The sequence below is a fragment of the Cyrtonyx montezumae genome, unplaced genomic scaffold, assembly GCF_038088225.1.
Source record: "Cyrtonyx montezumae isolate F1298 unplaced genomic scaffold, pur_monq_1.0 scaffold_10, whole genome shotgun sequence".
NCBI lineage: Eukaryota > Metazoa > Chordata > Aves > Galliformes > Odontophoridae > Cyrtonyx > Cyrtonyx montezumae.
Window position 1 is genome coordinate 28,330,861 of NW_027071826.1, and position 16,735 is coordinate 28,347,595.

General features: G+C 45.2%; 1 protein-coding gene across 1 annotated transcript; it reads left to right on the forward strand.

The window, feature by feature from the left end:
• The first annotated feature begins 6,640 nt into the window (after positions 1–6,640).
• Positions 6,641–16,385, forward strand: GREM1 (gremlin 1, DAN family BMP antagonist). Its single transcript, XM_065753916.1, is given in 3 exon segments — positions 6,641–6,690; positions 6,692–6,835; positions 12,780–16,385. Coding segments are annotated over 3 exon segments (750 nt in total). The 3' UTR covers positions 13,336–16,385.
• The last annotated feature ends 350 nt before the right edge of the window (positions 16,386–16,735 follow it).

Sequence of the window (16,735 nt, forward strand, 5' to 3'; positions counted from 1 at the left end):
TTGTATTTTGTTATTATTGTATTGTTCTGTTATTTCTTCAGCTTGCAAAGTTTAAAATTCTAATATACACATCCACAGGGACAGGCATACATACATCATCTGGGGGATCTTTCAGAAGGCTCACCTCACTCAAACCCCTGGGATTTTTGCGTTCACTTCACTTCATGCAGTCTGAATAGTTCACTGAAACAAAAGCGGGCATCTGGCAGGCCCCTACAGGACTGGGGTCCCAGTCAGCATTTAAAAAAAATACATATGTAAGTGCACACACAAGTCCATCTTTCTCAGCAAAGCACTTAACTATATGTTTGCATTTATGCATATAGTGGAAATGCTGTTCAAATCAACGCAGCCTGCTGGGTTGCTGCCTTATCTTCAGCAGTTCTTCTAGATAACCACAAGAGGTTAAAACACTTATTTGGCTGCCTTCAGATTTTTTTTTTTTTTGTCCACAGAAATAAAAACTTGGCTTATTCGTTGGAAATATCTTTTATTATTATTATTATTATTGTGGAGAACTGCAGAAGTTAGAAGGCCTTCTCCTTCATGAAAATCTTTTAGAAATTTAGAACTGGGTGCATCAGAGGGACACAAAAGGTAAAAAATAAATAAATAACAAATTGTCTTCCCAAATTAATGTGAACTCCTAGCTTCTCTAACTACCTTTAACTGCTAATTTCCTTGTGAGTTTGGTATTGAACCAGCCTTAACAATTTACACCAAAACAATTTGAAAACTCTGTTCCCTGTCACTGAGGAAAGGGAGGCATGAAAAATCAAAGTGAGTGAAGGGAGTGGGAGGGTACTTGTGTCCCTTACATGTCATCTTCTTGACACAGAGACCATCCAAACAGAACATGGCAGTGAGGACAGGCTCTGTTTCTTACTACCTCCTTCCCAGGAATACGTTAGCATTCACTCAGAGAAGAGTATGAACACAATGGTTTCACAGAGCTCTATTCTTCCCGTAACACAGCAGTTGTGTTTGTCTCACTGCATTTCAAATATAAAGGGCAGAAGTTGCGCACGGGCTAAATAAGTTGTTGTCCCAGCCCAAAGAAGGCTGACAATCCTTCATTCCTGCAAAGTCACTTCTTTATCTGGCATTCTGTTTTTACCTAGATATTGCCAGGAAAAACAAAAACAGATAAGATGTGAATTTTAAAAAGCGGGCAATGGGAAAGCAGACAACCCAAACTAAAAGCCTTATGAACCCTCATACATCATGAAACATTTATCCTGCCTTTGCTACTCCTTTTTTTCTTTCACAACAGGCAGTAAGTGGCAGAGCCAGGAAAAGCCCAGGTCTCGGCTTCCAGTCACATCACCTAGCTGCATGGCCAGCATTGCACTCTGCACCAGAATGCTGCACAGAGGCCCCACATTGCAACACAGAGCTCTCCTAGAGACATCTGCAGAACGGCTGTACCCCAGGTATGGTTTGCTGCAGCACAGCACTGCTCGGCACCATGGCAGGGCAGCACTGCTCTGCCAGAACTGCCTGTGACGTATCCACACATGTCCTGAAAGCATATGCAATCATGTGGGATGCAGCACAGCATGGGAAGGAGTTGGTTCACTTTGCAGAATAACTGGAAACTCTATTTCATAGCTGTCATGTCATGGAGCAAAATATGTAAGCAAATAAAACCTCAGGCTCCTTCAATGTCTCCTTCCTAATACCCAGCCACAGCTTTAAGCTATAAGGGCTTCTGAGCTCCAGAGTGCTGAGCAGAGTCACCTCATGACATGCTGCTCCAGGACCATCCAGAAAGCAGAGCCCATCAGCAGACACCTCCCCCGGTCCTGCAGGCAGTCTGACCATGAAGGATGTGTAAAGCAAATGCAGAATGGGAGAAGAATCTTTTAGAGCTATTTTATGGCTTTCATTTTCTTGGCAAATTTTTCTGTAGCCCTCAAATACCAAGGATGCATTACAAAAAAAAAAATAAAATAAAAAAAAAACAACCCCAAAAAACACCCACACACACGAGAAAACCTGTGGAAACAGTAATAAGAGGTAAGTTTGACCAATTATATTTCCTCATTTGGCTTGAAAGTTTATACTTGTCCAACAGTCAAACTTCATCTTAATAAAATAAGCTTTTCTAAATCACTTCTGAAAAATAGTCACATATGGGATGCATTACATACGTAGGTGTTTTGAGGCCAGAAGACATATTTTTATTCTATGTCTGCAGCACATAGTGCTGTGGAATTCTGGTGAGTGACCATGGCTCCTAGGTGTGGAGAGCATTACAAGCATACAACCTGACTGTACACGTATTATATTTGAAACAAGAAAGCTTTTCAGACAAACCAGGACACCATTCCTTTCAGAGCTGGAGGATCTTTTAAAGTGCTTGAAGTCAGCAATTTGATCTCAAAACCATATTTATACTTCTGATTTCCTATGTCCTATTTCTGAGCACTCACAAATGAAATGCAGGTATATGTCTAGATGAAGTGATATTTTGAAAAAAGAGCAAAGACAAAACAATTCATTAAAAAAAAACAAAAACAAACACCACTAAGCATTTCCCCTTGCTTATTTTTTCCTCATTCTGTTGATGAAAATCTATATATTAAAATAATGATGTTCTGCCAATCTAAATGTGAAGCATAGTCCAAAGATTGATTTTCCAGTAGACTTTGAGAAATTTATAATAATTCACATTAACCTCAGCTTTTCATAATTTTATATTGTTCAATATCAAGTACAATGTCAAGATAAAGTTCAGCAACTATATATAAAGGTCTTTTTACACAATCATCTATATAAAAATAAACAGTAAAATGTCTGAAAGGGAACCACAGGACTGGTACATTAACAAAGTGCACTGAAAGCACAGGAAATCTTCCCTTATTTTATGTCATTTATTATTCTTTGCCTGCTTAAATAAAACAGTTGAAATAAAAAGTGAAAACTCTTTTTCCATGCTGGCTGATAACACAAAAACATAGGGACATTAAGGCTGGAGAAGACCACTAAGTTCATCTAGCCCAGCCATCAGCACCATGCCCACTACACCTCATCCCTCAGTGCCATACCTCCATGTTTCCTCACCAGTGCTGATAAGGGAATGATCACCTCCCTGTTCCTGCTGACTGCACTATTTTTGATACAGGCCAGGATGCCATTGGCCTTCTTGGCTACCTGGGTACTCTGCTGGCTCATGTTCAGCTGGCTGTCAAATAATACCCCCAGATCCTCTTCTTTCCACATGGCTTTTTCTGCATCATTCTGGGCAGACTACTCAGCATGCACTTCGTACACCCATGCTTATGCATGGATTGCTCTCAAGGTGCTGCTCATCTCACCCTTCCTGGAAGTCAGGAAGTGTGTTCACCCCCCCCAAGGACAGTGCCCATAAAGACACCTCATCTGTACGTCCTGCAAAACACATTCCGAAAGCCAGGCCCCTCTGCAGATCCTCACAGCTCCCAGTGCAGCTGGGAACACCTGTGCCCAGATCTTCCAAATGCCAGATCTGACTGCAAGCCCTAAGGGGGACGTTATGATGGTACTGGAAGCTTAGATTAGATATTAGGTGGAAATTTCTCACTTAGAGGACGGTGAGGCACTGGCACAGGCTGCTCAGAGAAGCAGCGGATGTTCCATCCCTGGTGGCATTCAAGGTCAGGTTGGATGGAGCCCTGGGCAGCCTGAGCTGGTGTGTGGCAGCCTTGCCCACAGCAGGGATTGGAACAGGATGACCTTTATGGATCCCTCCAACCCAACTCAATCCATTCTAGGGTCCTATCATTCTATGTGACTGCTAAACACTTCACCCCCTTATTCTCAAAAACATTTGCACAAGCACCTCTCTAATTCTAAAGAGCAAACAAAGCATAGGTGGACATCACTACCTTCATATTAACAGGAGATGAAGGGATATGGATATATGCATACATTCATATTTTCTGCTTCAAAACACACAAGTAGACTGGCTTGGAACGGCCTTGAATGTTACTGCCACAGAGGAAGTTTCTCACATTGCTGCCATACAAAAAGCACTGAAAACATCGGTGATTTTGTCATCAGTGGCTGACTTTTATGCACCCTTTTAGATATTCCACCATAAATGAGCGCCAGACACATGGCCCTACACATCACATTCTGTTCCCCACAGCAGAGCTGCTCAGAGTCCAGATGAGGTGCCCAAGCTGCCTGTTCTTCTGGAAGTGGGAAGTGTTCAGACTTGGGGTCCATTAGGGCCAGCTCCTCCACTGACAGAAATCGGGGACGTCTCCCTGAAGTTATTATAAGTGATTCCAATGTGCTCAAGAGGAGGATCTGGCCCCTGTCAGGCCTTGGCTCCTCTGCAAAGGCTTTTAACGAGGCGCCAACTATCCTGGCAGGGAGGAGGCACTGAGCAGAGCTCAGAGGCAGTAGCAGCAGACAGGAGCACAGCCCAATAACATTTTTCTGTGCAAGAATTAAGTACAGCACTTCTTTTAAGCTTAAAACAATTGTTACTGTTCCACCAAAACAAAGAACAACTCACACACTAAATACCAGCAAGAAATGGGAGAGGAAATGAAACCAACAAACAAAACAAACCAACAAAAAAACATCAGTGAGCAGGAAGCTGGATCCAGCCAGGCTGGCAGTACACGGTGCCATTGCACTATGGCATTGCTTCTCTTCAACCCCAACCCATGTCACAAAGACATACATATCCCCACAGGACTCCATGCTAACTGCTCAGTGCAGAAAGACTCCAGCGGACAGCACTGCTGGGCCTCAACGCAATGCCAGGTGCACTGAAGAAAATCTCATCTCTGCTCAGGGTCTAACAGCACAGACCCCATCAGGCAGCGAGCCTTGGGAGCACTTTGCCACAGAACCCAGTAGGAGAAGGGATTGGAGATGATCTGGATACCTGATGCTAAAAATACAATGAACAACAATAAAAGCTTTCTCCTTCAACCACTAAGAAATAAACGTAGACAAATTATTCTTCCTTTCTGCTATTTTTTACCTTTACCTTCATTCATCTGACGGAAGCAGGTATCACTACAGCCATTCTCCTTCGTGGTCCTCCAGCAGCAGCCCCACTGTGGCCTAGGGCCCAGCCCAACCCTAAGCTTTTTCAGAGACACAGAGTACAGGAGGGGCAGAGCCCCTGCCCCACACCATCACTCGCCTTCACAAAGAAGAAGCAAATAAAGGCTGTGAGCACACTGAGAGGTGGGAATTGTGACTTTCTTTCTCTCCAGATTCAGAAAGAAAGACCCCAGCTAATTAAAAACATCCAGGAAGTCCAATAGCCCTTTTTTTGAGCAAAATAAAAACAAAACAAAACAAAAAAAACCTAAAAATTCCCCAGGCCTCTCCTTCCATCCATCTAGATGTCACTTACTGTGATTCTTTGCCAGTAGTCCTTTCCTTCTTCATTGTATTTGTGCTACAGTGCCCCCACACATCAGCACATTTTCGCTCTCGTGCTGCCATCAAGCATGGCATGGCTACAGCACTCCTATATGCTGCTGGTCAAGGAACAGAGAGATTCTTTTTCACAACGTTATGTACATGCCATGCATGTGAGTTAAAGTAACAGGAATAATTTGCTAACGTGCTGAGCACTCACCTTTGTAGCTGGCACTGAGTGCAGCCCTAATAAGGAGCCAGCTGGTGCTAAGGGCTCTTAATGATCAGCACCTTGCCTCGGCCTTAGCATACTTACATACACACAATAAGCAGCAGGTCCTATAGTTTAATTTTGGTATATATATTTTCCCTTCCGCAAAAACGGGGGCGATACAAATCTCTGCTACATCTGTGCCTCTCTCCAGCCTCGAGGTACTACCAAAGTGAGGCCACCGAGGTGGTTCGGGTTCACATCGGAAAATGGGGACACAACAGCAAACGACTGCAGCATGACCTGCAGTGAGACGTCAGTGTGAGAGGGGAGCGGCAGCCAGGCGGCAGCGGGCAGCTCCCAGCGGGTCCTCGAGCCGAGTTGAGCTCTGGGCCGTGCTCGCCCGCAGCTCCCGGCCCCGACGGGTGGGAGACTCCGGGATGACAACCCTACGGGATGCCCGAGGTGCCCGCAGCCCTCCGAGAGACGAGCGACGGGAGAGGAAGAGCCCGCCCGAGGTGCCCCGCCTCTTGCGGGCAATTTAAAAAGAAATAAAATAAAGAAAGAAAGAAAAAAAGACTTTCATTGATAAAAAGCTACGAGCGGCTTCCCCTCCACGCTTTTTTGTTGTTTGCCACGCTCTCAGAAGCAAACCTCACACCTCAGCGGGGGCAGTGGGTGGCGGGGGGTCGGAGAGGGGAGGCCGCTGCCTCCCTACTGCCGAAGCCGGTCCGGTGCCGGCTCGGCTGCCCAGCGGTCCTCGGCCCCGGGCAGCGGGAACGGGAAGGGAGCAGGCGAGGCCGGGGGGAACTCCTCTTAAATGTCATACTTTAATGAGGATGGAAAATTTGAGTTTTCTGTACGTTCCAGATAAAATTCCTTAGGGTGGTGACCTTTAGCAGCCATTCTCTTAAGAGAGGAAAGTAGCGGAGTGTTTATCTGCACGCCCGAGAGCTTTCCCTAGTGGAAGTTTATGGAAGTGTTAAAGGGGGCGGAGGCGCTTGTCCAATGATCTGGAGGGGCTTGGAGCGGAGACCTCAGCTGGGAGACATTTAAATGGGAGACAGCCCGGCGCTGCTGCAATTTGTAGGCAGGATCCCAGCCTCGCCCTCTATGGACTCCCGGGTGGCTGCGGGCTCCCACGCCTCTCGCTCCGCCGAGTGACCCGCAGGACTCAGCCCCGCTGCGCTCCGGGCCCCGCCGAGGAGCCGCCGCCGAGCCGGGCTCCCGAGGAGCCGCGATGCCGCGCAGGTGAGCCGAGCGCTGCTGAGCCGGACCGGGCCGCGTTCTCGCAGCGGGAGCGTAGACGGGTCCCGTTTGGCCAGTCCGTGCGGGAGGCGAAACTGTAGTACTTTTCTCCAACCTCCGGGGTGCGGGCAAAAGAGGAGGAGTCGTTCTTCGGTGCGTGTCTAAGCTGCTGTGGGTGTGCGGAGGTGCCACCGGCCCTCCCGTCGGAGGCATAGGGCTGTCACTAGCTTTTCCGCCGCAGTGCCGGGGACTAGGGCACTGTGACATCTCTCTCCCCTGACAGGCGCGGGGATTGCAAAAGCCTCTCATCTCCGCCTACAGCATCACATCCGACAAATTGGATGCGGCGCCCACCCGACTCACGGAGAAATCCCGGCCCGGCCTCTGCGCGGAGCGGGTCGAGGGAAGCTCCAGGTGCCGGCCTCGCCGCTGCCCGCCCTGGCCCGTCCCATCCCGTCCCGTTCCGCCAAGCAGCCCCGCTTCGCGTCCCGCCAGGGCAGGCTGCGTGCGCCGTCGGGGCCGCGCTCTGCGTATCCTCGGGCGGCAGGAACGGCGGCTGCTCCGCCGAGCGCCCTTTGCTCCCCGCCGCCGACCCGCGCGTAAGCCGCACTCGCAGGGCTTTGCCTCCCCGATGGCTCCGGCCGTCCTTTGGCTGCAGCTCTCCCCGCTACTGAGAGGCCTCGGCCCGGCGGAGCTGCCGGCCTCGACGTCGGGGCCGTCCTTTCCGAGCGGGACGTGAGCCCTGCCCGCGTCGGACGGAGCGAATGAGCCAACCGGCCCGGCCGTTTCGCCGCGACCCCTCGGGATTCGGGGACGAGGGCTCTGCCGGTGTCGCCACCGCTCTGCGGGGAGCTCGGCCGGCCAGCCGGTCCCCCTGCCCCGACGGGAGCGCGGCGACGGTGGGCTGGCGAAGTTCGCGACCCCACGCATCCCGCACCCCACTCGTGGGGAGCTCTGCGTCCCGCCTGCTGCCGGTGCGCTGCCCGCGGTTCCTCCCTGCGGCTGCGGGGCGGGGGAAGGCTCCGCGGGAGGCAAAGGGCGCCGAGCCCGCGCTGAAGTCTCTGCTTGGGGCGGGATGCGGGGCCCCTCGAGTCTGCGTGCACATCTCAGACGGAGCGCACGGCCGTGCTCTGCGTCCCCTTCCTGGGGTTCGGTTCTAAGCTGTTCGAAAGCGCTGCAGCTCTCCCGGGGAGGTCGCGTAGAAATGCGTGTTCCATTTCCGAGACGCTTCCAAGCGTCCCCGCGCGGCACTGCTCACGGGGCCCCAGTTGTGGGGCCGCCCCGACGTGCGTTGGTATCTCCGTGCGCTCGCCGCGTGCGGCTGCTTGCGGCCCCTGCGGAGATACCTTCCCGGAGGAGGCTTCTCCCTTTTCGATTTTTTTTTGTTTTGTTTTATTTTTGTTCCTCGTGGTGCTGCCCACTCAAGTTAAACGTCTCAAAAAGGGAAACTCCGTGAGTCACGCAAAGGAGTTACTGGAAATGATAAACGTACCTAAAGTCTACCAAAGAGCAGTGTTAGCTTTGCCATCTTGGTCTGAGGGGAAAAAAAATAATAAAATGGTTCTGTGGGAACTGCCGTTGTCTTACTTCCTTGTATATTTAGAAATACAGATCTATAACTATGAAAACATTACATAAGACACTTTCTGTAATTCATATGTAATAAACCAGGCAGAAAATCATTTTGATCCACTGGGACATAACCGCTTTGGTTTTCTCAATAGCCAGTGTTGTGTTTTGCCTCTTTGCTTGGCTGCTATTTGAAGCCCACCATGCACATTTATTTTTCTAGGTCTTCAGCAGATTATTTTTCATGTTTTCTGTGAAGCACGTGAACCCATGGCTCATCAGAATATTTTCCCAGTGAATATGGCTTGCAGATGAAATGCTGGGCCTGCAGAGGGTTGTGAGAATTTGCTGTGCATTTCAGCAGAGCTGGGATTCCACCCAGCGCTTGTAAACGCATCGCTGTGTGCTCAGCATCTCAGAGGTTGCTTTGTGGCTCTGTCTGGGAACTTACTGGGAAGCACTGTTTAAATACTGACTTCTGGAGGACCTTAAATTACAGTAGAAAATATGAACTAAAAAATGACAGCTTACTGTATTGAGCAGTAAACCTGAAGGAGTTCACACTCCTCTGTGAGTGGATGTGGGTATTAATTTGCAGAAGTCCTCATCTGCCGTGAAATGATTGGATCACAGCTCCAGATAATCCACGTGTGAGGGGATTTGAATGGTTCAGTCCAATTCTGCTCCCATTTGAAGTCAGCAATAAAACTACTCTTGGCTGTAGGACTGAGTGCTTGCAGATGATGATGATGAGAATTCAGCTTAGCGGGGAGATATGGAAAGATTTCTGAAGCATTTTGTTACTTTTAGAAATAAATAGTAGTGTTATCAGATCTCTCACTGGATCTGAATGAAGTAAGTGGGACCTGAATGAAGTGTTTTGTTTGTAGTCATCTCCTTGTTCAGAGAATTCTCAGCTGAGTTCTCAGAAGGATTTCTGATCACACTAGTGCTTCTGTAACGGCCTGTATCAAGTACAGAGTTCTGCAGAGATTTGGCATATACGTGCTTTTACAGCCCAATTCCTCACAGCTCCTACCCAGGTTTCAGAGCTGCCACTTCTTCAGAATTATGGCTGTGACAAGGCAGCAAAAAACAAATTAAAAAAAAAAAATCCCAACCCCAAACCATCTACTTCTGGTGAGACTTTGTTTGGGTAAAACCTTGGGCATGGTAACAGGGATTGAGCTACTTGTGCTGGTTTGTGGGTTGGGTTTTTTTTTCTTCCCAGTAATAAAAAAGCTTTTGAGGAAGCATTTCACAAACACTAATTTGGGGATTGGATGAATCATTCCAGTTCCTAACATAAGCAGAGGTGTTGTCTTCTCTTATGAGCATTGCGATCAGAGAGAGTACAGATTGCAGGCTGCTTTCATTACTGAGGCACAATACCTTATTTTCCTTTGTATTTTGATTTTCTTCTACTTCATCCCCCCCTCCAAATAACCAGAAAAAATTAGCAGTAAGCTATTATGATAGGAAGTTCCCGCTTCCTGACATCGGGGGTTATGAAGACAGTGAGCATCTTTAGAGAGTTTATGGTTCAATTGTATTTAGTCCTAAAAGCCTGAATTATTTTTATTTCCAGATGTACATTTTGGAATATATTTAATTGGACCATAACAAAAGGTGCTGCAGAATTGCTAACTTTTACTCAAATCATAATCTTTGCTTCGAGTATATATTATAGCTTTTCCCTTTAGATTTATAAACCACGACACCAAGTCAGTGAAAAATTGTATTCCTTCCTGTTCTAGGGTTATATTGAAGCACATGGTGTTTCCTTAGGGTGAAACATATACTGCTTAACGATGCGTCAGTTTAGGATACAGATCTTAAAATAGTAGATGTTACCATCAGGCTTTCCCCAAATCACCATCCCCAAGCACACTCATTTTCACATGACTAGACCTTCCATAACTATGTCATCAATTGCACATTTGTGGAAAAATGGTGGAACAGTGTGGAGATGATCAGTTATAGGAACAAAAGTAGTACGGGAATGTGCGTAGAGGTGAAACAGGCACTCAGTTATGGGAAGTTAAACAAACACCTGAAGTTTCCTGGCACTGCTTAGGAGCCAGCAATTTATTTTTGGTTGCATGCAGCGACTTTTTTTTCTTCTTCTAAGGTTCTGGCACCATGTTGAGTAAATAACATGCATACTGTCTAAATACAGTGTGGGTATACAGTCACCAGAGAAATAAGAATAGTTTGGGAAGGAGTCACTCTGGTCACTTGAGGAAATAAGTGGTGTTTTATAACTGTATTTTAAAAAATGTTTTACAGACAGAACATGGAGGCTGAAAAGAAACACGTTTAAGTAACATTGAGGCTGTAACAAATGGGAAAAAAAACAGTGAATATGAAGTCCAAACTGACACTTGAAATTACACTGCATTAGCCTTCAATTAGAATTCCCGGCGTTTTTTGTTCTGCGTCAGAGCCTTAAGGTTATTAAAATAGCATGTTCTGCGCAATATTGCACTTAGATGTTTAGAGCAGCCCTTGCAAGCTGCCTGCTGGAGTCAGTAACAGCGTCACGCTTACACTCCTCTCTTGAAGTCCAAAGCTTCTTTCAAACAGAAGATATACTGGTACAAAGCTGAAATGAACAAAATGAATGGCTACTGGTAAATAAATCTAAATGAATAAAGTGAATGAAGATATTTATCACGTGCATTATAAGCTCCAGTATATTAACAGCCTGTAGACAGACACATAAAACACGAGCTCCATGAGCAAATCCCTACATAGAACAGGAACCTCCTGTGACACTGTTCCACTCCAGCAATTTCCTTTTCCAGTTTCTGGTGAGAAATAGTTTCTGAACAGCATAAACCAAAACTTACTTTTTCTGTGTGACTGGAAAGATCTAGTAACTTAGAAATTAACAGACATCTTGTGTGGCAAGTGACACAAGACCCTGAGCTTCTGCTGAGTCTCCAGGGAGCTCTTCCAGAGCTGGCACTTCACCATCTATCAGCCTACCAAGGACATGGCAGTTGGTTTCACGTGGTTTGGCTGGGCAGTAGGACAAGCAGGAATCTTCGGTTCAAACAGTAATTCATCTTTACTGATAAGATACGCTAAATAAGGGATATGACTGCAGCACTCCAAAAAGGTAGAGGACAGACTTCCTCATTTTTTAATTCACAATTTTTCCATATTTTAATGCCTGAGCTTCCCCTTTCTGGTGGCTGTCTTCCAAGCTCCCCACAGTGAAGGTATCCTGAGTGCCTTCCCTCCCAGTCAGTCTTGCTTGCTGCCACAGCCCTTGCTTTTCAAAAAACGTTAGCATGGCAGCTCACTTTCTGGCTTGTGGGTCTGGAGTTGACCCAGCAGCCCAAAGAGCTTGGACCTCTGGGAAGCAATAGGACTGATGGAAGATACCTAGGTCATAAAGACTAAGGAAGGTAGGCTGGCTGGTAACTAGGCTTGGAGCAGGAATGCAGTTTTAAAGAACTTGATTTTCTCTACTTTTTGCACTTCTTGAAGTCTTTTTTTTTTTCCTGCACAATCAACAATCTTTTATGATACTGTCATCTCATGATTCTTAATGTCATATATGAAATCCTACTGTCTTCATATGTCCTTTCACTATCATGATGGACACAGTGAATATAGCACAGAGATTTATGACTGCTTCTGTCAGTCAGAGATTCAGGGTAATGTAAGAAAGTGTAATTTGAAATTAAAAGATGCATCTCTTTTAATCTATATCTACATATCAGTTTATGTTTGTTGCCTATCTTGCACACATCTCTTACTCACCCTAGGTTTCATTACATTCAGACTCAGTGGACCAGTTCAGAGGTGCAGTTGAGGCAGAGCTTGGGATGATGTATTCAGATAACAGGTAGATACAGCCTGCATGTTGTATTTTGGATGTGTGTTATGCAAGGAATTGTACAAAGCTTCCGAGTCTGACAAAGAAACATGTAGAATGGATGTCCTCCGGTACTGCAGATAATTATGTCATAAATCCTAGCAAGGCATAAAATCACTCCTTCCGCTTGTGTAAATCAGGAGGAGCACTCCTGATGTCAGAAAGCTATAGGAAGGGAATGAGAATTCTTTAGAAGGGTGCATGAAGAAAGGAGCTGGAAAAAGTTGCATGCAACACTAAGTGAAATTCTGTATAGACTTATTTCAGTATCTGACTTTCAATCACAATTTATGAAAGCTTTTATCACTTGGTAATTTGGAAACTGCTTTCCAGCTGGTGAAAGCAAAGAGCTCATCTTTTCTAAGTGTGTGCGTTCATGCACACACACACACATTTCTTTTATGGAGCTGAAAATTTACTGCATACCTGATTCCTGTTGATATCTGAAATCCACAACTGTGCTTTATTTCCTCAACTTCCTCTCTTTAGGATGGTCCGCACACTGTATGCCATCGGCGCTGTGTTTCTTCTGATGGGATTTCTGCTACCGACAGCAGAAGGGAGAAAGAGGAATCGTGGATCTCAAGGCGCTATCCCTCCTCCTGACAAGGATCAGCCCAATGATTCAGAGCAGATGCAGACACAGCAGCAGTCGGGCTCCAGGCATCGAGAAAGAGGAAAAGGCACCTCAATGCCTGCTGAGGAGGTGCTGGAGTCCAGCCAGGAGGCACTACACATCACTGAGCGCAAATACCTAAAACGGGATTGGTGCAAAACTCAGCCCCTCAAACAAACTATCCACGAAGAAGGCTGCAACAGTCGCACCATTATCAACAGGTTCTGCTATGGCCAATGCAATTCATTCTACATCCCCAGGCATGTCCGCAAAGAGGAAGGCTCTTTCCAGTCTTGTTCCTTCTGCAAGCCCAAGAAATTTACCACCATGACTGTTACCCTCAATTGCCCTGAGCTTCAGCCCCCTAGGAAGAAGAAAAGAATCACCCGCGTGAAGGAGTGTCGGTGTATATCTATCGACTTGGACTAAGCTGAGAAGTGTGCTATATTGCACTCTGACTCTGCAGCCATTGCCAGTGTGAGTGAGTGGCATGAACTAGCAAAGCTTCGGGGCTGGACAAAACTGAAAGGAACCCAGTGAATTACCTAATAAACAAGTAACCAAACAAAAAGAACAAAACAGATGTAAGGGAAGAGCAGGCACATATGTGTAGGAGAGGAAATGGGTGTGTACAAGCAAGTATGAGAATGGTCACTCTGAGGAAAAAAAAATGGGTAGGAAATATTAAAGATCTACTTACCCACAGTGAATGAATTAGGTTTCCTAGCGTATATTCGCATTTTTGTCACTTACTGGGAAAGTGGAGCTGTGGCTTTTGCTAATGTTCACCTGCCGTGCTATTTGCTTTTACTGTATTAGGAGTAACATCAGTGTGAGTGGACACTATATCTGAAAGCATGAATCTATTCTTAAATATGAAGTAAGCAAAAAGCAGTTATGGCGTAGCAAAAACATCACTGAAAATAGCAGCTGTATCAAGTGTTTGTAACATGCTTCTTCAGAAAAATAATTGAAATCCAAAGGCTGCTTTTGGAGAACAATGGGGAAATGGGAGTGCTGAAAACTCAGCATAGGTGGATGGAAAACAGAACCACAGCAAGTTAGAATGCAAAAGGCCAAAGTAAGTAGGCAGGGGGAATAGGAAAAGGAAAGATACTTAAATAGGAAGACACAGAGGAAGAGATATTGTCTTCTGTTTACGTTTTGCTTTAATTTATATACCTAGTCATATATTACATAAATTAAAGAGAAACTATATACGAGGCTATAAATATACTTCTGAATTCTAATATCTCTCTCCATCAGTCAAAACCCATTCCTGTGCCACTAGATCCATCTGATGTCTTGTATTTCTGATAGCAGTTATTCCTCATATTACATATATATGTATATGCAGTATCTTTTATTCATAGGTATCTATACATACATACAATGAATCTGCAGGCTTCATTGTGCCTATCTGAACTCTCTCCTCTTTTTCACACACATACATAGAAACGTACATACCGCAGCACAAAAATCTTGCTAAGCAAGATCAAGTACAGAATGGCAGTAATTTAGTACATAAAGAGCAAAGCAAAAATTAAAACAAGCATCATGTGACTGCAAATGCAATAACCACACAAGAGACAAAAGACACGACATTCATGACTAGTAAACATTGCATTGTTATTGTTATTTTAGCTTTGCCACAGGCATGCAGTTTGTTGAAAAAGAGATGCAGAACTTTGCCAGCAATAATCCTCTTTTTATATCTTTTACCACAGACTTGCATTTAAGCAGGATTTGGACTAAGTAAAGAGAATTTCCTGAAAATTAAGGGCTAACTCATTCCCCTTCTCACTGAAGGGGAAAAAACACATGAACGGGGACACAGTACTTCCAACAGCTCAATGAGTGTCACCTGGGAGATCAGCCTGTGTCTTCCCTCCTTCAGGATTAGGACCACAAGCTAGATGAGAGGGGTGGCTTTTGTCAAGACCACGGGGAGTCTCACAGGAGAAGTCATCCCAGCAAGGTGGTCCCAAAGCCCTGAAGGCTGGCTGGACTGCTGCAGCCTGGCTAGCTGCACCTCAGAGTGGCTGCTGGGCCAGGCATTGGGCACTGGCTTGGGAGGGCACCTTCCGTACAGATGCTGAAGGTCCTGTGGTGCTGCAGACCTTGCAGGCCTTCCTGCCTCCACCTGTGTGCCAACAAAAAGACCCCATCTGGTTTTGCACCCACAAAAAGGCATGGTCCTATGGTCCTTGGCCCATGTTAATGGCGTGGTGGGGCTTGTGTAGCTCAGGACACACTTCCCCATTCAGCAGCAAGACTTCTCTCCCCACAATCTGTGTAGCTGTACTTTCTCACACTAAATGACTCTCTCAGCCACAGGGTGATTACTTTGACAGGATTTCTGTCCATCATGCTCTGAGGAAGACAGTTCTGCTCTTAGTAACATGTCCAAAGGGACAACCATACAGTGGCATGTCACAGATGTATAGGATGTACAGTCATTACATTAAAAGCCATGGATGTAACTCAATGTGTCATGCAATTATTGGTGATATCTTGCATCTCTGTAATTCAGATATTTTTCTTTAAAAATCCACTGCTATGAGATCTGTGTTTATGAGATTAAGAGATCGCAACTCATTGGTTCGTATTCTTAAAATGCATTTCACTTGGTGTACTCTCACTCCGCAGGTTTGACACATTTCTTAGTGGATTTTAAAATCCAATTTTAAAATCTGGCATTACAGGAGGTAGATTTCCACTGTGTGGAATGTGAATAGTTAGAAAGATATGGATATTTAATGTTATTATTAATACAAATCCTCTTTCACTGATGATAGACAGGGGTTGTTCACCTTTAAATTAGGTTTTTTTTTTGAGTTGGTTTGCAGGTAACAGGGCCAATCTCAGCCCTTGCTGAAAGTTCTATACTCCGTAGTGTTTCTGTTCAATAAATGGGCACACCTTAAGAATGAAATTATTTCTTCATATGATGTCGCTAGCAAAACACCCGTTCTCTTTAACAGTAATGGGATTTCATCCTAGGCTGTTGTGTCCCTAAACCCTTTGATGTGAAGCACAGCTTTAGACATCACTGACTTCAGCATTCTAAAGGGCAACTGATAAAAGTATTACAAATACTTAGGTTCCAGACAGCCTGTGCACAGCTCACAGCAGAACTCCCCTGGAGGCAGATCCCCCTATAACTATGTAAATTTTATACAAAGAACTTTTATGAATTGCTAGTTATTGCCTGAGAGTAAGAAAGTTCTGCTAACTTACAATTATACCAGATATTTAATATCAACCACAATATGTATTTAAATGTCTGCTTTATTCTAAAAACAATGGACTATATAACCTAAGGCTGCAGTATTTTCATGCTCGGTCTCACAAAGCAAAACTTGGTTTAAAATGAAGTTTTAATTATTTTGTAACTGAATAGAATTGGAATTTTGTCTTCCCAGCATTTTGTACGTCATTTTAACTACTAGTAACAAATAAATAAAATATCTTCTCCAGTCCATGTCTATTGTTGTTTTTATTTATTTTTTATTTCTTCCTTAAGTTTCCAGCTCTTTCTGGATCTGTTGTACTTTACTCTGACTTCTGTGGCTTCTCTTAATTATAAAAGGGCTTACATTCTGACAGTGAGGCACAGAGACAGGCAACGGCACCGTCATTCAACACGGCTACTTCAATAAAGTCTTTAAATGAGATCTGTCACTTCCCCCTTACCCTTCCACAATTTATAGAAGGAAAATCTCAATTTTTACTCACACTTCTCCCCTTGTAAACCATATAGTGACAGTTCAAAGTATAAATCAAACTTGAATGTTTATAGAGGTGGAGCTGGACTCAGCATGCCTGC